The sequence below is a fragment of the Rhineura floridana genome, chromosome 3 (genome assembly GCF_030035675.1).
Source record: "Rhineura floridana isolate rRhiFlo1 chromosome 3, rRhiFlo1.hap2, whole genome shotgun sequence".
NCBI classification, from domain to species: domain Eukaryota; kingdom Metazoa; phylum Chordata; class Lepidosauria; order Squamata; family Rhineuridae; genus Rhineura; species Rhineura floridana.
In genome coordinates this window covers 134,103,824-134,130,910 of record NC_084482.1, presented here as the reverse complement: position 1 = coordinate 134,130,910, position 27,087 = coordinate 134,103,824, and the positions used below count along the sequence as shown (strand labels likewise).

The window sequence follows — 27,087 nt, the reverse complement described above, 5'->3', positions numbered from 1 at the left end:
AGAGCCAGTGTGGTATAGTGGTTAAGGTGCTGGACTATGACCTGGGAGACCAGGGTTTGAATCCCCACACAGCCACAAAGTTCACGGGGTGACCTTGGGCCAGTCACTGCCTCTCAGCCTCAGAGGAAGGCAATGGTAAACCCCCACTGAATACTGCTTACCATGAAAACCCTATTCATAGGATCGCCATAAGTCAGGATTGACTGTAAGACAGTCCATTTCCATTTATTCTTAAACTGTATTATAAATACTATAAATAAATTTAAATATTGAAATGTCTAGGAAGACAAGTACTAGTGTTTTGCTGTCTTCTGAAGCTCTAGCTACTCAGGTTGGGATCTACTAACAAGAATACTACTCTATACCTGGAGAGGGAGGCGAAGACATGCGCACCTGCTCCTTCTATTTAGGAACATTATTATTTTTAATTAAAAGTTTCCAAACATTCACTAATTGAGTAGGTGAAGAGTCCCTGGAAATACCTGAGGTCCAGGTGCAGGGGTCCTCAACCCTGCTGTACAGGATTCTGGACTGAACTCAGTCTATGTCAGCCTTAAAATAGTGCATGAGCCTTGCTTTTGAAATAGTGGATGACCCTTGGGATTGTGATGCCATAGGCAGGTCACTCGTTATCGACTGATAACATATCAATAACTAGTGACATCCCTATGACATGTATTACTAGAGCCTTTTCTTAGCATATAGTGATTTACAGAACCATTAAAACCCATAAAACCCTCAAAGCCAATATAGCAGCCTAAAACCACAACGTAAAACCGCTGTACGCATAAGTAAAACCCTGTGGAAATAAGATCTTAACCTGCCAACAGAAACTACGTTGAAATGCCAACCTACCTAAGAAGGATATTCGATAACTGTGCCATTACCACTTAGAAGCTCTCTCTAGGAAGCACAACATAAGGTGGTGAGGGGGTTTGAGAGTGTTGAAGAAGCTGAGAGCAATGCCATCAGGAGTCTAGACCAAGAGGCTAGACTCCTAGCAGGGGCACCCAAGGCGGAAAGGTCAAACCTGAGACACCAGACTAAGATGCATCCAAATTCAGAGGAAGGCAGTGGTAAACCACCTCTGAATACCTTTTACCACGAAAACCTATGAACAAACTATCCAAAATGCAACCCGAGATAGTGCTGAAAGATGAGACCCCCAGGCCAGAAGGCACTCACCGAGCTACTGGGGAAGAACAGAGGACAAGTACGAGTAGCGCTGTGACTAATGACGCATCTGGGTCAAAGCCAAAAGGAAGCCCAGAGACTGATGTGCACAGATGCTAAAGGAGAGTCTGGACGCACACAATAGCAACATGGAATGTGAGAAGCATGAACCAGGGAAAGTTAGAAATTCTCAAGCATTGACAATTACATAATTGATTATATAATTGCTGGCAGAAGATGGAGAAGCTCCATACTTTCTGCGAAAACAAGACCAGGAGCAGACTGCAGTACAGATCATGAACTGGTAATATTGAAAATCAGAGTAAAGCTAAAGAACAACAACAAAGCAATCATAATGCCAAAATACAATTTCAATAACCTCCCACAAGAATATAAAGATCAAATAAGGAACAGATTTGAGGCTTTAAACTTAGTTGACAGAGAACCAGAAGAACTATGGAGTGAAGTCAGGGAAGAATGCAAAAAGACAGTACCTCTAGTTAAAAAGAGAGAAAGACTTCAATGGATGACTGAAGAAACTCTTAAAATGGTTACAGAGAGAAGGAAAGCAAAAGGAGGCAGAAACACGGTTAGAACCCTAAACGCAACTATACAGCAACTAGTACATAGGGACAAAGAGGACTATTACAATAGTTATTGTATAGAAATAGAAGAGGACAACAAAAAGGGTAGAATCATAGAATCATAGAGTTGGAAGGGGCCTTGTAGGCCATCGAGTCCAACCCCCTGCTCACAGCAGGAAATCCACAGCTAGAGCATCTCCCGCAGATAGCTGTCCAGCCTCTGCTTGAAGACATCCAGCGAAGAGGATCCACCACCTCCCTAGGCAGTCGGTTCCATTGCCGAACTGCCCTTACTGTCAAGAAGTTCCTTCTAATGTCCAATCTGAATCTACGCTCCTGCAACTTAAAACCATTAGACCTAGTCCTACCCTCTGGGGCAACAGTGAACAAATCTGTACCCTCCTCTATGTGACTACCCTTCAGGTACTTAAAGAGTGCAATCATGTCACCCCTCAGCCTTCTCTTCACCAGACTGAACATGCCAAGTTCCTTTCCTCATAAGACTTGTTCTCCATACCGGCTATCATCCTTGTCACCCTCTTCTGAACCCGCTCTAACTTGTCTATATCTTTCTTAAAATGAGGCGCCCAGAACTGAACGCAGTATTCCAGATGAGGCCTGACTAATGCAGAATATAGTGGAACTATTACTTCCCTCGACCTGGAAACTATAGCTCTGTTTATGCAGCCCAAAACCGTGTTTGCCTCTTTTGCCGCAGCATCACACTGCTGGGTCATGTTCAACTTGTGATCCACTACAATTCCAAGGTCCTTCTCACACGCACTACTGCTAAGCCGGGTATTTCCCATCCTGTACCCATGCATTTTGCTTTTGTGGCCTAAATGCAGAATCCTGCATTTGTCTTTATTGAATGTCATTTTATTAATTTCAGCCCAATTTTCTAGTCTATCCAGGTCCCTTTGGATTTTATTCCTGTCTTCCATTGTGTTAGCTATCCCTCCCAGTTTCGTATCATCCGCAAACTTCATAAGGCTTCCCTCCACTTCATCATCTAAGTCATTGATAAAAATGTTGAAGAGTATTGGCCCCAGGACAGAACCCTGTGGCACTCCACTCGAGACCTCCTTCCAGTCCAAAGCAGAGCCACCGACGACTACTCTTTGAGTACGGTTTTCCAACCAGTTGTGAATCCACCTGACAGTATTTCCATGTAGTCCGCATTTGACTAGTTTGCTAATCAAAAGGTCGTGGGGGACTTTGTCAAACGCCTTGCTGAAATCTAGATAGATGACATCTACAGCATTTCCACCATCTACTAAGCTAGTAACCCGATCAAAAAAAGAGATGAGATTAGTTTGACAGGATTTTTTCTTGACAAACCCATGCTGGCTCCTTCTAATCACAGCATTGTCATCTAGATAGTTGCCAATGGACTCTTTTATTATCCGTTCTAATATCTTTCCCGGTATTGAAGTCAGACTGACCGGCCAGTAATTCCCTGGATCTTCTTTTTTACCCTTTTTAAAGAGCGGGATGACGTTTGCCCGTCTCCAATCCTCCGGCACCTCTCCCGTTCTCCAGGATTTCTCAAAGATGATGGCAAGAGGTTCCGAGAGTACATCCGCAAGTTCCTTCAATACTCTGGGATGTAGTTCATCAGGCCCTGGAGATTTGAACTCATTTAGGTTAACTAGGTATTTCCTGACTATCTCCTTATCAATCTTGAACTGCAATCCCGACCCCTTACTGAGATTGCTACCGATGCAAGGTTGCACACTGTTCCCTTTTTGGGAGAAAACGGAGGCAAAATAGGTGTTGAGCAGTTCTGCTTTTTCCACGTTATCTGTCAACATTTTGCCATCCTCACTGAGCAGCAGTCCCACTGTTTCTTTGGTCTTTCTCTTGCTTCGAACATATCTGAAAAACCCCTTTTTGTTGTTCCTCGCTTCCCTCGCCAGCCTCAGCTCATTCTGGGTTTTAGCTTTCCTTACACTATTCCTGCAAGCCCGAGCCACTTGTCGGTACTCTTCCTTGGTGATGCGTCCTTCCTTCCATTCTTTATACATGCTGTTTTTTACTTTTACCTCCTCCACCAGTCTTCCATGTAGCCACATTGGCTTTTTCCGATGTCTTCCATCTTTCTTCCTCTTTGGAATTGTTTGCGATTGCGCTTTTTGTAATACCTTCTTCATGAACTCCCATGCTTCTTGGGCTCCTTTTTTCTTTAGTCTATCTAGCCACGGGATCCTACCCATCATTTCCCTGAGCTTGCTAAAATCGGCTTTCCTGAAATCCAAGGTCCATGTTTGACTATATTCTTCTTTGGCTTTCCCCAGAATCCTGAATTCCAGCATTACGTGTTTACTTTCCCCCAAGGTACTGACCGCTTTAATTCCCGTGACCAATTCGTCCGTGTTAGTTAAGATCAGGTCCAGGATTGCCGATCCCCTTGTTCCTTCTTCTACTTTTTGAAAGAGGAAATTATCAGCAAGGCCCATCAGGAATTTGTTGGAGGCTTTGTGCTTCACAGAGTTTGTCTCCCAGCAGATATCCGGGTAGTTGAAGTCCCCCATCACTACTACTTCTTGCCTCCTTGAGATTTCAGATATTTGTTTGAGAAAGGCCTTGCCTACCACCTCTTCTTGGCCAGGGGGTCTGTAGTAGACACCTAGTACCATGTTGGCTTTATTTGTTTCTCCATTTATTTTTACCCAAATGGTCTCTATCGGACCCCTTTGTTCGCTCTCTTGGATTTCCATAGAGGTGTATTTGTCTTTGACGTATAACGCTACTCCCCCTCCTTTTCTGTTGCTTCTGTTCTTTCTGTAGAGTTTATATCCTTGAATGGCTATATTCCAATCATGGGAGTCATCCCACCAAGTTTCTGTTATCCCTATGATGTCAAATTTGCCTTGATGCACTAAGCCTTCAAGCTCCCCTTGCTTGTTTCCCAAGCTCCGCACGTTGGTATATAGACACCAGAAGTCTCTTTTGTCCTGATTGGATTCCTCTGTTAATATACTGTGAGCTTTGCCGTGCATCCCTTTCTCTCTCCCAGTGTCTGCTGTACCCTTCAAATCCTTGCATTTACAACCCGCTGTCTTTGGATCGGTAGTTAAGCTATCATCTCCATCCCCCAGAGGCTTTAGTTTAAAGCCCTCTTGATGAGTTTTGCCATACTTCTGCCAAAGAGATTCTTCCCAGTCCTCATGAGGTGCAGCCCATCTCTTGCCAACAGTCCTCCCTCCAAGAAGCTTAGACCATGGTCCCAGAATCCAAACCTCTCCCATCGACACCATCTGCGTAACCAGTCATTGACCTGCAGTATCTTCCTTTCCCTTTGTAGTCCTCTATCCTTCACGGGAAGAATTGACGAAAAGACCACCTGCGCCCAGAAATCCTTGACCTTCCTACCCAGAGCCTCATAGTCCAAGGTGATCTGTTCCAAGGTGTTTCTGGCCGTGTTGTTTGTGCCCACATGGATGAGGAGAAAGTGGTACCTATCTTGTTTCCCAATGAGCCTCGGCAGGTTGTCAGCGACGTCCCGGATGCATGCCCCAGGGAGACAACAGACTTCCCGATTCATTTTGTCCGGCTGGCATACCGGTGCCTCTACCCCCCTGAGCAATGAGTCTCCAACCACCAGCACCCTCCTCTTTTTGCCGCGAGCGGTGGTTGCATCAGCTTCTTTCTTCTGGGGTGTGGAGTCTTCCATTGCAGTCAGTGTCTCTTGATGCAGGTGAGTTTGTTGAGGCTCTTCAGGGGTGCTGCCTGCCGAGAGACGCTGAAAGCGATTTGTTCATTGCAGCAGTTCTGAATCCCTCCTGTTTTTCCTTGCCCTTACAGTGACAGTCCTCCACGGGGATTTGTTGCTGTTGCAGTCCTGTTCTTCCTTGTCACTTTCTTCCTGCACTTTGTGTCGCTCCCTTAATTCCTCTTGTGTTGTGTTCTATCGAGGAAGTCCTTATCTTCTCTGATAAGTCGCAGGGTGTCTATGCGTTGCTGCAGCCCCCTAACCTTTTCTTCTAGGAGCGCCACCAATCTGCACTTGCTGCAAGTGTAATCGTGTCTGGCTTCCGTTAAGAAGATGAACATAGCACACACGTTGCATGTGACAACAACTGCTTGATCCCCCTCCATTTTATGTTTGTTGTTTCCTGTTTCTGTTGTCAGTGGCAGTCTTGATGTTTCTGTTGTCAGTGCCAGGAATTAGTTGAACGGATTGTAGTTTTGTTTTTTGTTTTTGGGTTTTTTTATTTAAATTTGCATGCCATAAGGCACGCACCGCCGAGCCTGATGGGAAAGAAAGTATGCAGATGAGCTGCTTACCTCACCAGAGCTCCTCCTCCTCCCCTCTTGGTCAGCTGCCTCCCAAGTTTCTCAGGTCTTTCAGGGTCAGGAATCCCGAGTCCCTTCTCCCTCGCAGAGAGCGCCGCCGAGCCTGATGGGAAAGAAAGTATGCAGATGAGCTGCTTACCTCACCAGAGCTCCTCCTCCTCCTCTCTTGGTCAGCTGCCTCCCAAGTCTCTCAGGTCTTTCAGGGTCAGGAATCCCGAGTCCCTTCTCCCTCGCAGAGAGCGCCGCCGAGCCTCACCAGAGCTCCTCCTCCTCCTCTCTTGGTCAGCTGCCTCCCAAGAGCCCTATTCCAAAATCTTAGAGAAATGAAAGGGAAATTTATACCAAGAGTAGGGATGTTGAATAAACAACAGGGGAACACACTGAGTGGACGAGATGAAATAAAAGGAAGATGGAAGCAATACACTGAAGAAGTCAATAAAAGAGATGCCAGGCTGACAGATTTATTTATGGAGGAACCATATGAAGAAGAACCAGAAATTTTAGAATGCTCTTTAAATACTTGGAAGAAACAAACCATCAGGAACAGATGGCATACCAATAGAGTTGCTACAAGCTAATGAAACTGAATCTGTCCAAAAATTTTAAATGTGGGAAACTAAACAATGGCCCACAGACTGGAAGCGTTCCATATACATCCCAATTTCAAAGGAAGGGGATCCCAGGGAATGCAGTAATTATCGAACTATTGCCTTAATATCCCATGCAAGTAATGTAATGCTCAAGATTCTACAACAAAGGCTCTTACCATATGTGGAGCGAGAAATGCCAAATGTCCAAGCTGGATTTAGGAATGGAAGAGATACCAGAGATCATATCGCAAACATATGTTGGATAATGGAATGGAGCAAGGAATTTCAGAAGGAAATCACCCTGTGCTTTGTAGATTACAGCAAAGCCTTTGACTGTGTAAATCATGAAAAGCTATGGAATGCTTTAAAAGAAATGGGGGTGCCACAGCATCTGATTGTCCTGATGCTCAGCCTATACTCTGGACAAGAGGCTACTGTAAGGACAGAATATGGAGAAACCGATTGGCTCCCCATTGGAAAGGGTGTGAGACAGGGGTGTATTTTATCACCCTATTTGTTTAATCTGTACCGAGAACATATCATATGGAAAGCAGGATTGGACCAAGATGAAGGAGGTGTGAAAACTGGAGGGAGAAATATAAATAATTTAAGATATGCAGAGAATACCATATTACTAGCAGAAACCAGTAATGATCTGAAACAAATGCTGATGAAAGTTAAAGAGGAAAGCACAAAAGCAGGACTACAGCTGAATGTCAAGAAGTCTTAAAGTAATAACAATGGAAGATTTATGTAACTTAGAAAAAAGGTCCTCAAATGCAAAGATGTATCACTGAACACTAAAGTCAGGATCATTCAAACCACGTTTTTCCCGATCTCTGTGTATGGATGCGAAAATTGGACAGTGAAAAAAGCAGACAAGGGAAAAATCAACCCATTTGAAATGTGGTGTTGGAAGAGAGCTTTGTGCATACCATGGACTGTGAAAAAGTCAAATAATTGTGTGTTAGAACAAATTAAACTAGAACTATCACTAGAAGCTAAAATGATGAAACTGAGGTTATCATACTTTGGACTCATAATGAGAATACATGATTTATTAGAAAAGACAATAATGCTGGGAAAAACAAGGGAGTAGAAGAAGAGGAAGGCCAAACAAGAGATGGATTGATTCCATAAAGGAAGCCACAGACCTGAACTTACAAGATCTGAACAGGGTGGTTTATAACAGATGCTATTGGAGGTCACTGATTCATAGGGTCGCCATAAGTCATAATCGACTTGAAGGCACATAACAACAACAACCACTTAGAACCTATCCTGCTGACCCATGGATTTTATCTCTTGGAGCAAAGCTTCCCCAATCAGTCTCAGAGAAAGGAGTACATTTGGGCACAGAGTTGAGCTGGACCTGGTTGCAGGCAACATGCTTTCATGAAAACTGAGGAAGATGCTCTTGAGGCCCACGCTGCTCCACACTCATCACTCACATTGTTGTGCTCTTAAAGAAGAATGTCAACTAGTATGGAACATCCTTCTTCACTGATCCCTGGTCAACACTAATTTTATTGCCAATGATGTTTGATCGATTTTAGGGTAACTTTGTGTCGCTGATTCCGAATATGGCATCGGTTTTGCTAGATTGGCTCTAATTTTTGAGATAATGGATGTTCCCATTGAAAAACATAAATTCAAAATATTTAATGGACAGGCATAGCCTACCCACAAATGACATGGAAACTGTCTCAAATCATACAAAAGTAAACACATGAAATACCTAATGGCACTGTATTCAGTACAATAACATTAAAACAAAGTAAGCTGATTCAGTTAATCACAATTAATGCATAGAAAAACGCTGTGTGTAGGATTTTCTTTTATGTGGGGCATCAGGACAATCACGTTGGAGGCTCCAGCAGTAGTCTGCCATCATGTGTCTGTCCCATCTGCCTTGATATATTTCCTCCATCACCTTTATATCCTGATGGAACCTCTCCCCTTGTTCCTTACTAAAATCACCAAGATTATCCGGAAATCTGTCTAAGTGGCTATGGAGATAGTGTACCTTTATGCTCATATTAGTACCCAAATGTTTAAAGTTAGCAAGCATGTTTTGCACCAATTCTTCATAATTGTCTGCTTTGTGGTTACCCAAGAAGTTCTTGACAACTGCTTTTAGTTTTTCCATAGTCAGTCCAAGGAACGATCTACAAATGTATTTGCAGCAATCACCATCTTCGTCCAAGGCCTTAACAAATTGCTTCATCAGTCCAAGCTTGATATGGAGTGGTGGGAGAATGATTTTTTCTCTGTCAACCAATGGCTTGTTCATGATGTTCGCTACACCTACAGTCATGTGTTCCCTTGAAGGCCATGTCACTTTTTCCCCATAAGCAGATGAAACAAGGGTACTTCGTGTATCCACTTTGCTGCCCAAGCAAGAAGTTCACCATCTTTAGATCAACACAAATAGACCACTGGTGCTCATGATAGCAGAGCTTCTGCAAGACCATTTTGATATTTTCATATTCTTCTTTAAGTTTTGTTGAGTGAGCAATTGGAAGAGATGCATAGCAGTTACCATTGTGCAATAAAACACATTTCAATCTTCTGGTGGAGCTGTCTATAAAAAGCCGCCAATCTTCTGGTCAATATTCCGGTAGTCCCATTTGGAGAAGAAGTCCAGGAATGTTATTGCAGTATACAAGTTCTTCATCTTGGCTGAAGTACGGAAGAAGTCCCTCCTCTCTTGTCCGATAAGCTGTTATGTTAGCTTCCGGCTGTAGACAGTTCTTTTCCATTAGCCTGGATGCTAAAAGTTCAGATGCTTGCTTTGACAGACTGAGGTCTCGTATCAGATCATTGAGTTCTTTTTGGGAGAACTGCTCAGGTGTTGAAAAGCTTCTTCATATCCACTTCCAGGGCTGCTACACTCCACATCCAGCATTTCTTCGACATCTGACAATGGAAGGTCAGGCAGTGAGGTAAACACTGGTATGGGAACGTCTTCGCTGTGTGGCACAGGTCGCCTTGCTGAGTCCAAATCAGGATACTCCCACTTATGTTTCTTGTAGCGATTGAAGCCTTTCACATTCACAACACAAAAATAACAATCATCGTGATGGTTTTGCGGCTCTCTCCACACCATAGGCACACCAAAGTTTAAACGTTTCCTTTCTCCATTTTTCCACTGTCGTAGGCACTCTACACAGGTTTTGCAAACCTTATGGGGAGCCCAAGTTTCACTCCAAAATAAGCAAGATATGCTTGTTTTACAAAGTCAGTGATGTTTTTTCTTTGTTTTTGCAGAGTGTATTCGCCACAAATGTACAGTAGGGCCCCGCTTCCCGGCGCTCCGCTTCCCGGCGTTCTGCTAATGAGGCGGCTTTCGTTTTCAATTTTGAAGCCGATTTTGCCACTTTTGCGTCATTTTTGCACAACGCACCCCATTAAAGTCAATGGGGTTCCGCTTTACGGCGTTTTCCGCTTTACGGCGGGGGTCCGGAATGGAACCCACCGTATAAGCCGGCCCTACTGTAGCAGAATTAGCTAGAATTAACTGTAGCATTAGGATTGTTTAAGCAGCCTCTTCGTGACAAACTCATATTCCTCTTCAAAAAAAAAAAAAGTATCAATATGATATTATATGCAATGGATAAACTTGCAAAACAATGTTCAAGAGTAAAAAGACAGACCAAACCCTGCTGCATATGTCGGCAGCTACAGGTCGTATTGGGGTACAATCGTCATTTGAGGGGTATCCATTATCTCAAAAACTAGAGCTAATTCAGCAAAACTAATGTCATTTTTGGATTTAGCACCCCCAAACTACCCTAAAGTCATTCAAACATCCTTGGTAACTAAAAAAATATATTTTTTTTGGTTGGGCTGTGTAGTAGATAACACAGAGATACCTATTTCCCAGTTTTCACATTCTGGTATATTGGTGCATTAAAAAACCCCAGGATCATTCATAGCTGATGAAATGCCAATATTTGTCTTTGTGTTCCTCAGGTCAGTTTTACTTTAATACACATCTTGAAAGTCCCCTTGGCCAACACTCCAGAGGGAAGAAGACATTGATTACAAATGGACAATCACATGATGTCACAAGGTACAAGACACCAAAAACCACTTATTGTAGACTCTGCTTTGCATAGTTATTTTGTCCAAGGCTTTGAAAACAGCTTTGCAGTTACCACCGATCAGCTGATTGGAGATGTCTGCAAACATCCTTTCACCTGAGCCAGTTACCTGTCCCACACCTAGCGTCATATGTGATGTCAGGTGTAGGACAGGTGGGCATGGCTTGGACCATCAAATGGGGACGCCTGGTGGGCCTAATTAGGCCCACAGGCTGGAGGTTCCCCACCCCTGCTGTATGGAATTATCTGGTCTCTAATGTATATATACTTGAAACTTGTTAAGAACTTAGGATACCCCTACTTTATCTTCTTTTCTCTGGATAAAAATGCTCAAGTCTTTTGAATTTCTCTTTTACCACATAACCAACAAACCCATGTATTTTGAGGGATATTTTACCTGAAGAGGAATATTGAAAGAGTTTGACAATAAAAATATAGTAAACTGGTAAACGTTTTTGCAAATAGAACAGTGTTACCTCAAATATTTATATCAGCAAAGTATTTGTTGATATTTAGAGCCCTCCAAGGATAACATGCATCTTTTCTATGCTCATTTTCAAATTATTTTCCCTCCCCTCCCCCCAAAAAGCTACACCCCATTTTGACTCATCCCCAGCCCTCCAAGTCTACAGCAGATTCACCACCCATCTCTTTCTTACTAACTCTCTTTTCCCAGTTCCCCCAGCTTTTGCCAACAAAAAACAATTACTTTTGTGAAAGGAGGTGTTCAAAAGCTGTGGGGCTCATAGATAGGTGCCTGTCTAACATTAAGCTCTGAAGTATAATTTCCTGTGCAGAGACTCCTGCTAAACCTCATGATCCCTGAAGGAAATGATGCTGATGATCATGTTCAAAGGGCACCATTTTCAGTGTCTGATTGTGAGCTTCCCATTGCCAGTTACCCTCTCCCCCTTTGCAAAGGAAAGAGGTTTGCTAACAAAAGTCAGGGAAAATGTGTGCATGAAACCCCCTTGGTTTTCTGAGTCTTCCTTTTAAATGCTTGAAAAGTCAATCAAGTTTTCCCAGTGTGGAGAATACTTGAAAAGCCCATGTGGTTTTCAACAGGGTACTGTGGGTGTGTCACAGACCACTACTTATTGTTCCATTTATTTATTTATTTATTTATTTTCAGGCAACGTCGGAAAGATTACAGGATTGAATCAGCAGTCAATGGCATTATTACTTGCTGGTCACTGAATATAACCTCTTGAAGAACAAGCAGTGAAAATATTATTGTTTCACACAGCTGTCCACATTTTATATTAAGTGTAACTATCGCATTTCATTTTCACTTTGGCATTTCATTGATACATATTAAAATTTAAAATGTTTAATGCAGAACTTTAAATTTGGAGTTGTGACATTTTGAATCAGATGAATTTGAGGCTAGTTTTTTGTTTCTGTTTTGTTTTGGCAACACAGACAAGGAACAAAAATTGAGATATATTGTTCCGAAAACGATTCATCTGGAGGGCACCTGGTTGACAAAGGTGTTCTCTCTGTGTGTGTCTGCAATATATAGTACAATTACGAAAAAGATTCTGAAATTCTGATTGTTTGGCCTCTTGTTTTCACTTTTATTTCCCAAAAAACTATATCCTACGGAGCTGTTCAGTAGAAAGTCCCATTCCCCATATGTGCTATTATGTCATGTATTAAATGCAGTGGTGGTGGTAGAGAAGTTCTAGATGGATTGTGGAACAAAACCATCATCATGGAAACATCTGCCATGTGTATATGGTTAACTGTATTCCCCTCCCCCACCCAGCCCCACATTTCAAGAATCATAGGTTTCCAACTAGGGGGAAATGATGGCAAGTCATCCAGTCCTGCAGAAATAAATATCCTATTAAGCCTTTCCTCCTGAGTTTGATGTTTCACAGATTTTTTCCTCTCTGACAGTAGCTGAGGTTTCATATCATATATAAAAATAATTTAATGTTTATGGGGCAGCTGTATAAATTTAGTAAATAAATAAATAGAATAAAATGTTGATATTTTCCCAGTGAAGAAATTACTGTATAAATACATTTGTAATGGTTTCCTCTGTAGTTGTACACCTTTCAACTATGCTTGCATGGGATTAAAACAATTCAAGCCTGTTTGGCAAAATAATAGCTTTTGGAGGAATACTCAATGACTGCCACTACCTGAGAGTTACGTGTTGTGTCGTGTCTATGAATCACTCTTTTCTGGTCATTCCAGTAAAACAAAATGACAAAAGCAAACAACAAAGAGAAACTCCAGTCCGCGTGGAAGGAGACTATGCTGCAGCTCCTCATCTTATGTCAGCACTGCCTCAGTTTCTACCATTACCATTGGGAGGAATCGCATTATGGACTCTTTCACATGGCCCAGGCCTTTTCATGTTTTCTTGGTGATGCAGGACAGAGCCATGTTGCAGCAGCTCCCTTACCACCAGCATAAATAAGAAAGGAGCTACATAGGCAGTCCAAGGAAATACTATCTTCCAGTTCTATTGTGAGATATTAATTTTTTTTACATATCAATCCATTCACGTGAATGGGGACAGCATTCAAGAAAAAGTTTACCCACATGAAATGCACTCCCTATATTGGTAGACTTCAATGTTTTCAGACTTGGAACTCACCTTTAAACCCAAACATGCATGTGGGAACCTATAATGTAATTTTATACCATGTATTTATATGATATTAGCGCTGCTCTTGTGACCCATCTTAGATTAGGCTACAACCCAGTACTGGGTCCTGATCTGCCGGTTGAAGACCAATGCCCTATATAACTGATTTGGGCAAAATCCTCTGATCCACATACCCAAATATGATTGGCTACAAGGCATTGCCAAAAGTCTATACAGTGTGAGGGCAAATTTCACTGGTGAAAATATATTGTTGTGCGCCACCCCAATCTCTGAGTGGTGGGATTTCCAGGGGTCCCTGCACTTGTCCTGGGTTTGGTTTCCTTGGGAAGAAGGTCAGCGGAGACTGTGGTGTCTTTATGAAATATGGTTTATTTATTTACACACATTCCAGACTGAGCTTAGGATGGAGGGGTTCAAGGCATCAGCAGTCCAATATCCAGCTTTTCCATCAGGGTTACAGGAGGCATCCTAAAGCCATGGTGCAGAGAGCCAGTCTCTCTGCCTGCCTCCAGTTCCAGCCTTTCTCTGACACAACTCTAAACACAATCCTCTCCTCGGCCCCAGGAAAGGGAGGAGGCTCTCCTGAAGAGTTTCAATGACAAGAGGGTCTTCCTGGCCCATTCACCAGTTGCTGGGCACCTGATAGACCCATTAACAAACCTAGCCACTCTATTAGCTTAACAAAAGAAATTCATCTGACCAGCAGAGTGAGTTTCTCAAGCCAAGGCACAGGATTCCAAATTGGAGGCTCCAAGGGGACTCAGAGAAATTATCAATTTCAATTCCCAAACTCACAACAACATAATACTTGGGCTTCCACCCTTGTGGAAATCCCAGCACATAACCCCTGGAACCCTCAGGTACCCCACTCTCTTGCCACCTCCCCAGTACCCCCAGTCATTGGCACACAGTGACCGCTGTCAATCCGCTCACACTCCTCTGAGGATTGTGTCTACTTAGGGTCTGATGAGGTCATATCAAGTAGGATTCATTCACTTGCTCAATGAGCCTGAAATATAATCATGTCCTATCAATATGCAAATATTAGCCTACATGATTTCCCAAATTTCCTCATCCTACTTATTTATCAACTCTTACAAATAAATTATCTGTAGATCTGCAATTTTCAAAATGATGGTTTTATTTTTTGTGAGTCTTTTGAAAGACAGGATATCAGGAAGAGTGGGGCTGGAAACTGGTATATCTTTCAACCATATGTTAGGATGGAAATGTATTTGGACTTGATATGATTTTAATATCGGTTTATTTCCTGGTGACCTGACCTTTCACATTCCAGAGGCTCAATGAATAAAAGCCGGTTTAAGCTGGAAACGTTCCTCCCTCCCTGTTTCCTGTAACATACCCAAACCAAATACCTCGCATATAGTTGCAAAGTGTATCATGAAAGAAATGTTAAAGTTTCCCTATTGCCCTATAAACCTTGACATGTAAGTCTTTGAAATGCAAGACTGGCAATATTAAGGTTGTCGCCACTCAAGGGGCCCCCGGTTGCAACTGATGCCCCATACCATATCTATCTTTTGTTTCTAGCTACAGAGTGCTTATCTCAAGGACATGTGAAATATGCAGACCCAAGTCTGAAAGAAACTTCAATGTCCCTGCTAATGTTCCTCCCCTGCACCCCTTCACCTCCTTCTCTACATCCTAACACATATTATCCTAGAAAGTGTGGGATAACACTTGCTTTAATGTAATACCATCTAACTCCCTGCAAAAAAAATCAGAATGAACTCAATAAACAGGTCATCTGGAAGCATTCACAAAGGTTTCTGTGTGTTTTGGAACTTTGACTATCCAGGCTTTCAAAACATGCAGGATCTGGGGAAAATTGGGAAATCACGTAGGTTAATATTTGCACATTGATAGGACGTTATTATTTTTCAGCCGTAAGTACAGGAGGTTTCCCCATTGCAGACCATTATCCTGGAACATGCAGAGGGTGATGGCAATGAGGACTGTGTGGGTGTTTGTGGAGCTAGTGTGCATGATCTCTCCTCCCCACAGGAAGCCCTATTCAGAATGCCTGATAAGGATTTGCATTGATAGTATTTAAATCTTGCAAAGCTTGAAGGGCATAATCACTGAGGCAAGTCCCTTAATCATAAACACACTTACTAAGAAGCAAGTCCCCCACTGAACGCAGTGCAACTAACTTCTAAATAAACATACAAATAATTGCAGTGTGCAGATCTGGGTATGCAAGCCTTGCAGAATAGTTCTTGCTGAATTCAAGTATATTTCCAAGCCCTGATTTGTAAAAATATTTGTGTTACTCATAGGGTTCATAAATAACTGGAAAGCTTTTCTCTCTACGGTAGATATGCCTGTTTTTGCACTATATGTGTACAAGCATCTCCTGGCTTTCTTTTCCTTTCCCGATGGCAATCTGGTATGCTTTATCCTCCCCCAGCACCACCCCTCTAACTCTTTCCCAGAGACATATAAACACACACACACACATATACTTTAATTTTCATTTTCCTTTTTTTTTTTACAATAATTTTTATTCAAATTTTCATAAAACATACAAAACAAAATCATAAAACATTCAAAGACAAAAAACAAAACAAAACAAAAATGATTAAACAAAAAAATAAAATGTTGACTTCCCATTTGTCGCAGATCAAATCAGTTGTAGGTCTACAATATATAACAATCCTGTCTCTTAAATTATATTATAAAATCACTTTCCTCCAGTAGTTATCTTAATTAATCATCAAATTTCATAAACATTACTTTATTCTTTCCACAAAAAGTCAAAGAGAGGTTTCAATTCTTTAAGAAATATATCTATCAATTTTTCTCCAAATAAACATGTCGATTAATCCATCTCGTTAATAATAATAATAATCTTATTGTCATAACCATAGTCCAAATAAACATATTGATTAATCCATCTCATCAAAATCTGTTAGGTCCAATAATTTCAATAGGCCATTATTCCATTATCCCTATTAATTCCATCTTCCATCTTCAATAGTCCTGTTAAGTCCAGTAATTTCAGTGTCCAATCTTCCATTATCAGTATTCCATAATAATCTTGCTGTCATAGCCATAGTCATATAATAAGAGTCTGATGGGAATTTCCTCTATCCCAAATATTTTCTTGCCATCAATTCTGAATAAGTTGCTGAAATATTGTTGTAAAGTCATATCTCTGTTCTTCTTTTTTACAAAATGCACTGGCTCATCTCTTGAGAGTTTTTCCATTGTCACATGGCTGCAGTTAATTCCATAGATTTTCTCTATATCAAGCTCCATCACGTCATTCCAGTCCAGAAGATTATCCAAGCCATTGATAACTTTATCTCTAATATCTTCATTAATTTCTTCAGAGATAACGTTAAATTCCAAACAGTAGATTTTATTTCTAATATCCATAAACTCCAGATCTTTTTCCAATTCCACATTTGTTCCAATCTCCAGGGCTTGTATCTTCCCTTTATTTTTTCTTTTCTCATCTCTGATCTCATTCTCCTCTCTCACAGGATCCCCTATTTCTTTAAGCTCTTGCGTCATTTTGCTCAGTTCAATTTTCAGCTCCTTACTGCCCTGTCGCAGGGTTTGTTTCGTTATCTCAATCTCATCCATTATTTTCTGAAACATAATTACTTCCAGATTCTCAGCCACTTTCTTGATTGCCATTTTTAAAACCACGAAAACAAAACAAAACAAAAATAAAGAACCACTTCTTATTTCAGCAACAATTGGGTTAATATTCCAGGCTTGATGACATCACAGTATAAACAGAGCAGCCTGCCTTATCTATCTATGTTCAAGAACACAAAACAAATTTAGTTCCCAGCATCAAAACAGTTAGTGGCGTCGTGAAGAAGCAGATTCGTCAAAATAAAATAGACCAAAAAGAGAATAGTCCCAGACAATATAATGTTCCTCGGAATAGAAATCCCTCTTCTGTTTATATCTTTAGAATGCACTTCCAGGACAGCTTTTTGCAATAGAAGCAGAGATAAGCTGTTAATTTCGTGAATAACAGAGAAGAGTTATAGCTCACCCAGAAGTTCTTTAAAGCTGATTCATTTGACAAATCTCTTTTTGCTGCAACAATTTAAACCAAGTAAAAAAAATAATAGAAAGAAGGGTGCTTGCCTGTTAGTCCGTTTTCTCTTTGAAGAAAAGATAAACGTATCGCATTAATCAGATAGAGCTTGTTCGGAAGTCCGTCCGGCATTGCTGGCTGGACCTTTTCTCATAAATTAATGAAATCCAGTCCTCCCAACAAAAACAGGCTTTTGAGGTTGATCTCTACGTTTCTCCCTGCCTGGGAGAAATTTCATCAGTCAAAAAAAAAATGTTCTGACTGATTTATATCTGAATAAGCTTCTTTTGAGGCGGGAGCCCGTCTCAAAAGCAGGCACAAGCGAAGTCTCCCTTCCCGGAAGTCTTTAATTTTCATTTTCCATAAAACTTTTAAAAAAAACACTTGAAGAAAAAAAAAAGAGATCAAAGGGAAACCTGCCCACAGAAATCAAGGGCCAAATCTTAAGTTTTTCATTCAGTTGTGATTTGGCAACAGATCTCTCTTCCCCACCGGTTGACGCCAACTTAGTGAACAAGGGGTGTGGGGGAAAGGTTATTGAAAAGCAGAGTCTATAAATCAATGGTGTATGTGGCTTCTAATAATAATGAGGGCCACACCTCTGACCTGTCATATTCAGAGTGGTTGCAGGGCTGCTGTAAGGTGTTCTCTCTCAGCACAGCCCCCTCCTTCCCATAAGGATAAAACAGTGAATTACACTGCAGGGTTAATGTATGCTACTCTCGCACCGCAACCCTAACTTGAAACAGGGAGGTAACAGCACTATACCACATGGCTGTTGTAAAGCGCCCTCTCAGTCTGAATCCCAAACCTATAGAATTCAGCAAGAACTATTCTGCAAGGCTGCCAGAAGCCACTTTCTGCTAGCCATAGCCCCTTCCAACCTGCAATATGAGGATCATGTGGTTGAAAGATTGTTCCTGGCAACTTTGGAATTACTAGCTATTTATTTACTACTTAGTACTAATTATTTAGTAATTATTTAATTACTAATATTTATTTATTTATTATTTGATTTATATCCTGCCCTTCCACCCACCGTGTCCTGTCTGTGATCAGATTTATTTGTTAAAGCCTGATTTTCAAGCATCCATACATGTGGCCTTTTTTTTGTCTAATTCACTTTTGCATTTTGTCACGCCCCTAAGTCCACCCCTTTACGGTGATTGGTCCATAAAGGTAGTTTGCTGTTCATGTGCTTTTCCGGAAGAATGCAAAAACGTGTGTGTGTGTGTGTGTGTGTATACACACACACTAATTAACTGTTTAAATAGAAATTCCTTCAACTATTATTATTATTGGAACTTGTTGCTTTTATGTTATTGTTTAGTTTTTATTGTTAGTCTCTTAATGTTTTGATGTTTACATGTTCTGGTTTGTATGTCACTTAGAGTGGCTGACAATTCAGCCAGATAAGCGACTAATAAGTCGAATAAATAAATAAATAAATAAAACTGCAGAAGGTGCAAATTATTATTATAAACAACCTTTATTGAAAACATTTTTTAATAAAATACCCTTGTCTGGACTATTACATATAACATAGTACATACTACTTAAAATCTACTAATACAGTGGGGCATTCTGTGTTTTCAATGAATTGTTTGCATAATATAGCAAAATAACTTTTAAGTGGAAATTATATTCATTAAACATTTGATTGCAAAATAGTAGTTTTAAAAGAGAAGCAATGAGATACAGCTGCAGAAGCCAGAAGGAGGAAGGACCCTGGTGGTTCATAATAACATAAGATCATAAGAAGAGCCTGCTGGATCAGGCCAGTGGCCCATCTAGTCCAGCATCCTGTTCTCACAGTGGCCAACCAGGTGCCTGGGGGAAGCCCGCAAGCAGGACCCAAGTGCAAGAACACTCTCCCCTCCTGAGGCTTCCGGCAACTGGGTTTCAGAAGCATGCTGCCTCTGACTAGGGTGGCACAGCACAGCCATCACGGCTAGTAGCCATTGATAGCCCTGTCCTCCATGAATTTGTCTAATCTTCTTTTAAAGCCGTCCAAGCTGGTGGCCATTACTGCATCTTGTGGGAGCAAATTCCATAGTTTAACTATGCGCTGAGTAAAGAAGTACTTCCTTTTGTCTGTCCTGAATCTTCCAACATTCAGCTTCTTTGAATGTCCACGAGTTCTAGTATTATGAGAGAGGGAGAAGAACTTTTCTCGATCCACTTTCTCAATGCCATGCATAATTTTATACACTTCTATCATGTCTCCTCTGACCCGCCTTTTCTCTAAACTAAAAAGCCCCAAATGCTGCAACCTTTCCTTGTAAGGGAGTCGCTCCATCCCCTTGATCATTCTGGTTGCCCTCTTCTGAACCTTTTCCAACTCTATAATATCCTTTTTGAGATGAGGCGACCAGAACTGTACACAGTATTACAAATGTGGCCGCACCATAGATTTATACAACGGCATTATGATATCGGCTGTTTTATTTTCAATACCTTTCCTAATTATCGCTAGCATGGAATTTGCCTTTTTCACAGCTGCCGCACACTTTTTTGTCAAAAGCTTTTTGAAAGTCTAAGTACACTATGTCCACTGGATCACCTCTATCTATATGCTTGTTGACACTCTCAAAGAATTCTAATAGGTTACTGAGACAGGACTTTCCCTTGCAGAAGCCATGCTGGCCCTGCTTCAGCAAGGCTTGTTCTTCTATGTGCTTAGTTAATCTGGCTTTAATAATACTTTCTACCAGTTTTCCAGGGACAGAAGTTAAGCTAACTGGCCTGTAATTTCTGGGATCCCCTCTGGATCCCTTTTTGAAGATTGGCGTTACATTTGCCACTTTCCAGTCCTCAGGCACGGAGGAGGACCCGAGGGACAAGTTACATATTTTAGTTAGCAGATCAGCAATTTCACATTTGAGTTCTTTGAGAACTCTCGGGTGGATGCCATCCGGGCCCGGTGATTTGTCAGTTTTTATATTGTCCATTAAGCCTAGAACTTCCTCTCTCGTTACCACTATTTGTCTCAGTTCCTCAGAATCCTTTCCTGCAAATGTTAGTTCAGGTTCAGGGATCTGCCCTATATCTTCCACTGTGAAGACAGATGCAAAGAATTCATTTAGCTTCTCTGCAATCTCCTTATCGTTCTTTAGTACACCTTTGACTCCCTTATCATCCAAGGGTCCAATCGCCTCCCTAGATGGTCTCCTGCTTTGAATGTATTTATAGAATTTTTTGTTGTTGGTTTTTATGTTCTTAGCAATGTGCTCCTCAAATTCTTTTTTAGCATCTCTTATTGTCTTCTTGCATTTCTTTTGCCAGAGTTTGTGTTCTTTTTTATTTTCTTCATTCGGACAAGACTTCCATTTTCTGAAGGAAGACTTTTTGCCTCTAAGAGCTTCCTTGACTTTGCTCGTTAACCATGCTGGCATCTTCTTGGCCCTGGCAGTACCTTTTCTGATCTGCAGTATGCACTCCAGTTGAGCTTCTAATATAGTGTTTTTAAACAACTTCCAAGCATTTTCGAGTGATGTGACCCTCTGGACTTTGTTTTTCAGCTTTCTTTTTACCAATCCCCTCATTTTTGTGAAGTTTCCTCTTTTGAAGTCAAATGTGACCGTGTTGGATTTTCTTGGCAATTGGCCATTTACATGTATGTTCATTCATGATAGGATCAAAAAGGGCTAGATATTTTACAAACTTCAAACAATTTCCATTGCTAGCACTGTACAACTTTTCAGTTATACCACGGAATGCCAAGTTTTGCATGCCAAGAACGTTGACCAAAGCAATCAAGCGTTCCAAGATTTGTTGCCAATATTGTTCTTCTTGCCTTATTTTCTGCTGGTTAATATCATCAAATGTTTTTCCTTTAGATAAGTGCAATTCAAGTTCTGTCCAGGTCTGATAGTTTTCTAAATGGCAATTGCTCCAATGTTCTTCTAGTCTTTTGAACCTGTTTCTTGTAGGGTTGATGCACCATTTTTTTTGCTGAACAATTTACAGCAAAAACAAAAAACCACATCTTTTGAGGTTGAATATGTCAACCATTGATGGATCAGTAAAAAACAGAATATAGAAATGTTTCATAAGACTGTATAATTAATTATATTCCATAGCACTGTTGGGGAATTTATCTTAAAATAAAAAATATAAATTGTCAGTTGCATTTTTTCCAAGGGTTAAAAAAACTAATCTGTTTAAAACTGTGCCCCTCAAAGGTTAGTACATTTTCATCGTGCTGTGCACTACAACCCCGAGGTCTCTCTCCTGGTCGGTCACCGCCAGTTCAGACCCCATGAGCGTATATGTGAAATTCAGATCAGCAGATCAGCAATTTCACATTTGAGTTCTTTGAGAACTCTCGGGTGGATGCCATCCGGGCCCGGTGATTTGTTCAGTACAGGAAGCAGAAAAGAACTATAAGCAAGGAGGGGGAGGCATGGACAGAGAGTGAGATCTAATCCAGTCATCTGCCCATAATAAAAAAAATTGTGGAAAGACATCCTCACTATAGAGATTAGAGTGGTTAATAATCGAGACAGAAATAATAATGGGTTTATAGCACGGTACAGGAAGTGTGGATTTCTCTAGAGAAAGTAAAAAATGGCAGGGATTGTCATATGAATGCCAGTGAATTAATGAACACACAAGGGGGTTAAATCGCTTATTAAAAGCAATTAGTGAAAAAGCAAGGTCTTCAAAAAGTGCTGAAATTCCTCTCTTTGCTGCTACCTTTTGCTTGGTGGGATTGGTGAACATGCTAGACGCACAATCTGAGTTTGGGGGCAAGTAGCAGTTGAGTTCAGATCAGGAGTATAAACTGGATTGGAGTACTGCAGTTGCTTATTTCTGAAATTACTATGTTTGAATCTTGAGTTTAAGAGGTGTGCAGCAGCGCCTGTACCAATATGAAAACACTATTTATTTATTTATTTGAGCTACTCATTCTGAAATAAAATGTTGCATAGGATGGGTTTCCCCTGACCAGTGTTTCCCAAGATTTCCAAATCCTCCCTCCCAACTTTTTTTTTTTTTTTAAACCTGGTCAGGAACAGCCCCAGATATTTTCTGCCTGATATTGAATTGATGACCTCTTCTAGTAAAAGTTTTCCTTACACCTCTTTTTCATCAGCACACATAGATCAACAAGCCTCCACGCCCACTGCTGAATCCCAGCATAGCCCATGGTCCTCCTGTCCCATCGCCTTCACATTCCATACGGAATGGAATGGCCTGGAACAGCAACTCCCAAGCAGGCCAGGCCTACCAAACTTGCCATTCCCACATACTACATGGGATTGATGTAAAAAGCAAAAAAGCAAAAAAAAAACTTCCATGCAAACCACGTTCTGATACCCGTTCCAGGCTATAAGAAGTTTTTACAGAAAATGGCTTGGAACGGCAACTACCCAGCAAGCCCACCATGGCTATTTATTATTTATATATTAGAGTTATATTCCATCCTTCCTCTCAGCAGGAGCCCAGATGGGGTACATGCAATAAGCTACAAAATGTCCATGCAAACCACATTCTGATTCCTGTTTCAGGGTATAAAATGTTTTACAGAAAACAGCCCAGAATGGCAACTTCCTAGTGAGCCAGGCCTACGAAATTCTCCACTCACTCATGACTAGATGGGATTCATGCAATAAGCCACAAAACTTCCACAGAAACCACTTTCTGATACCCATTCTGATATGGCTAGGAACGGCAACTTCCAAGTGAGCCACAATACCAAATTCACCAGCTGCACATGACTAGCTGGGATTCATGCAATAAGCCACAAAAGTTTCACGGAAACCACATTCTGATACCCATTCTGATCTATAATATGTTTTACCAAAAATGGCTAGGAACAGGAACTTCCCAGTGACCCAGACCCACCAAACTCACCAGCTGCATACAACTAGATGGGATTCATGCAATAAGCCACAAAACTTCCACAGACACAGCAAGTTCCCAGCAAGCAAGACCCTATCAAATTCACCAGTCCCACATCACTACAGTAGGGCCCCATTAATACAGCAGGTTAGGGACCAGACCCCTGCCGAAAAGTGAAAACCGCTGAAAAATGGAACATCAATCAGCTGTAGCGCGTGGAGCTCCAGCTGACAGCGCTTGGCCCCTGAAGCTCCCTGTGCAACAGCTGATCGATGTTCCACTTTTCCGTGCATCGCCCTCTCCCCTCGCTTGCTTGTTCACTCGCCCTCGTTATAGTGGGGGAGTAATGTTCCCTGCCGCGGATCGCAAGCAGGGAGCTGCCCGCCTGCCCTCTCCTGCTTGCTCGCCCTCCGCCGGCTTCCTCACTCGTCCCCCCTTGCCCGCTCGCCCTCCCCCTTGCCCACTGGTTCACTCGCTCACCCTCCGCCAGCTCTCTCAATCATCCCCCCTTGTCCACTCGGTCTCCCCCCTGCCTGCGCTCTTGCCTGCTACTGCCGGCTCCCTGGCTCATACTCCCCCTCACCTGCTTGCCGTCCCCCCTGCCAGCTCCCTCGAACATCCCCCCTTGCCCACTCACCCTTCCCCCTGCCTGCTTGCTCGCTCGCTACCCCTGGCTCGTCCTCCACCTCGCCCGCTCACCCTCCCCCCTGCCTGCTTGCTCAATCATCCCCCCTGGCCCGCTCAACCTCCCCCCTGCCTGCTCACTCACTACCGCTGGCTCCCTGGCTCGTCCTCCCACTTGCCCTCCCACCGCCCCCCCTCGCTCGCTTGCTCACTCGGTGCACACATATTGCTTACCTTAAAATCTTAGAGTGTTGGCTGCAGTGCTTCTGTCTTTGCTGGTTCTCGTGGCACAGCGCTGAGTAGCAGGTTGGGGCTGATGCAGGTGTTATTCCTGCACACGCAAAGGTGATCAGCCTCTGGGCAGAGAAGTGTTTGGCATCATCTGCCCTTTCATCCTTTAGGGCTGTGAGGCGGGCTGGCTCTCTGTTGTGTGGCAAGCCTTCACTGTTGCCCCTGGGGCTGGCACATTTTCATCATCTGACTCCAAGTCATCCAAGTCTTCATCATCTGACTCATCAATGAATCTTATTTGTTTTTATGGTGGAGACTTGGATGAAGCTCTTGCTGTTGATGTTGACGTTGATGCTGAAGGTTGTTCAAGGCTAGCTGTAACTGTTGCTGTCAAAGGTTGAGATGGTACTTTCTTAAAGTAGGAAAGCAATGAACTTTGCCTGATCTCCTTTCCCTTAGAATTTCTTTATAGCATGCAATATCATTTAGAAGGCTTGCATTCACTTTAGAACTTATTTCAAAATTTGGATCAATCTCTCACAAGCTGCCATCCCCATTTCTATACAGTTGATAGCTTCTTCCAATTCCTTGGTTGTCATTTCTGTAGGCACAGCAGGACTGTCATCACGATGGGACTCCTCTTTGCGAAACATCCTTCTTTGGTCTTCACTCAGAAGAAGATCTTCATGTGTTAGGGTCTCGTCATGACAGACAAGCAATTCTGCCACATCCTCAGGCTCGACTTCCAATTCTAATTCCCTTGCCATTTCCACAACATTTGTAGTGACTTCCTCCACTGGATTCTCAAAGCCTTCACAATCATCCACAAGTGCGGGAATTAGCTTCTTCCAAACACCTTTCAATGTCGTTTCTTTAACTTCCTGCCATGCATCTCTAATCGTTTTTATACCATCCAAAATCGTGAAGCCTTTTCAAAATACTTTTAATTTATTTTCACTTTGCCCAGCTACTGTACCGCTGTCTAAGGCATTAATAGCCTTAGCAAAAGTTCTTCTTAGGTAATAGGATTTAAACGCTGCAATTACACCTTGGTCCATAGGCTGCAGCAATTAAGTTGTATTTGCAGGTAGAAAAATAACATCTATCTCCTTGTACATATCTCCTAGAGCTCTAGGATGGCCAGGGGCATTGTCTGTAAGAAGTAAATCTTAAAAGGAATTTTCTTTTCCTTGCAATAAGCCTCGACTGTAGGCTTAAAATAGTCCATGAACCAATTTAAGAAAAGATCACCAGTCATCCAAGCTTTTGAATTGGATTTATAATGAACAGGGAAGCTAGCTTTTGCATAGTTCTTTAGGGCCCTAGGATTTTCAGAATGATAAAGCATCATAGGTTTTAACTTACAATCTACCAGCTGCGTTAGCCCCAACAAGAGAGTTAGCCTGTCTTTTGCAGCTTTGAAGCCAGGCATTGACTTCTCCTCTTTAGCAATAAGAGTCCTAGATGGCATCTTCTTCCAATATAGGCCCGTTTCGTCCACATTGAAAATCTGCTGCTTAGTATATCCATCATCTTTGATGATCTTTGCAAGCTCACGTTCAGGGCCAGGTTGGCCAGGTTGGGCACTGGCCCGAGGGCCCTGGAGCTACAGGAGCCCCTGAGGGGCCCTCCACTCCCCTTCCGTGATCCGCGCCCCCCATGCCCCCCACTTACCTGTCAGCCGGCTTTTTAGCATTGCCCTTAATGAAGATGGCGGCCGCAGCTTCCCTAAGGTACTGAAGCCGCTGCCTCCATCTTAGTTGATGGCAGAGATGTGCACGTGTAGCATGCACGTGTGCCATCAACAAAGATGGTGTTGGAGGCTTCATTCCCCTTAGGGAAACCGTGGCTGCCATCTTCATTAAGGGCAATGGTAAAGTCTAGACAGGTAGGGAGGGTGTGGGAGGTGCGGGGGGGCTTGGTGTGCACCCATATGCACATGCACGTACACACACACCGGGGGGCCAGGGCAAGCTGATGCCCAAGGGCCTCCACATGCCTGGAGCCGGCCCTGCTCATGCATCAGCACTAGCTGCTTCACCCTGCACTTTGATGTTGTGGAGATGGCTTCTTTCCTTAAACCTATTAAACCAGCCTCTGCTAGCTTTGAATTTATCCTAAGCAGCTTCCTTGCCTCTCTCAGCCTTCATAGTACTGAAGAGACTTAGGGCCTTGCCCTGGATGATGGCTCGGCTTAAAGGCATGTTATGACTGGTTTGATCTTCAATCCACGCCAATAAAAAATTTTCCATGTCAGCAATAAGGCTATCACGTTTTCTTACAACTGTAGTGTTCACTGGTGTAGCACTTTTAATTTCCTTCAACACTTTCTCCTTAGTGTTCACAACTGTACTAACTGTTTGGTGAGCCAAACCTAGCTGACGGCCTATCTCAGGCATAGACATGCCTTGCTCACTTAGTTTAATCATTTCTAACTTGGCAGCTAAAGTAAGAGGCTTATGACTCCTTTTTTTATCACTAGTACTACACTGAGATCCCATTGTGATTAACACAAAAATATTACTGTATATATTTTTATACAGTATATATTATATATATTACAGTATATATATATACAGTATATTACTATATATATGTAATATCATATATATTATATTTATATATTATAAATTATAAATATTATAAATTATATATATATATATATATATATATACGTAATTGTGATTAACCAAACAGAGGTTTTTATTATATTAACATAAAGTTTCAGCTTCCGCCTTCATCTGCTGCCAACATACAAATGCTGTTACCAAGGTGGCAGTAATAGAGCTTTGAGGATGGAATGCTCAGAGGGGCTTCATTTGCAGAAGCTAAGCAGTGCTGATACTGTCCTCCAGGTTCAGGCCATGTGGTGCCAATGTGTCCAGAGAGTAAATCCAAAAGTTCTCCCTTTTGGTCAGTGCTGCTGGAT

At 42.0% G+C, this 27,087-nt stretch overlaps 1 protein-coding gene and 1 pseudogene across 9 annotated transcripts in view; one reads left to right on the top strand and one right to left on the bottom strand.

Annotated features, from left to right (window-relative positions):
• ITIH4 (inter-alpha-trypsin inhibitor heavy chain 4) overlaps nt 1–12,611 on the top strand; it is a 78,403-nt gene extending 65,792 nt beyond the window's left edge. For all 9 annotated transcript variants that reach the window (XM_061618008.1, XM_061618007.1, XM_061618006.1 and 6 more), the window contains 2 exons: nt 10,622–10,721; nt 11,885–12,611. In XM_061618008.1, coding sequence (XP_061473992.1) covers nt 10,622–10,721; nt 11,885–11,963 — 179 coding nt within the window. In that variant the 3' untranslated portion in view covers nt 11,964–12,611. The remainder of the gene's footprint in view (nt 1–10,621; nt 10,722–11,884) is intronic.
• Nucleotides 12,612–24,462: 11,851 nt separating this feature from the next.
• On the bottom strand, nt 24,463–26,659 carry LOC133378797 (tigger transposable element-derived protein 1-like; annotated as a pseudogene).
• Nucleotides 26,660–27,087: the final 428 nt, after the last annotated feature.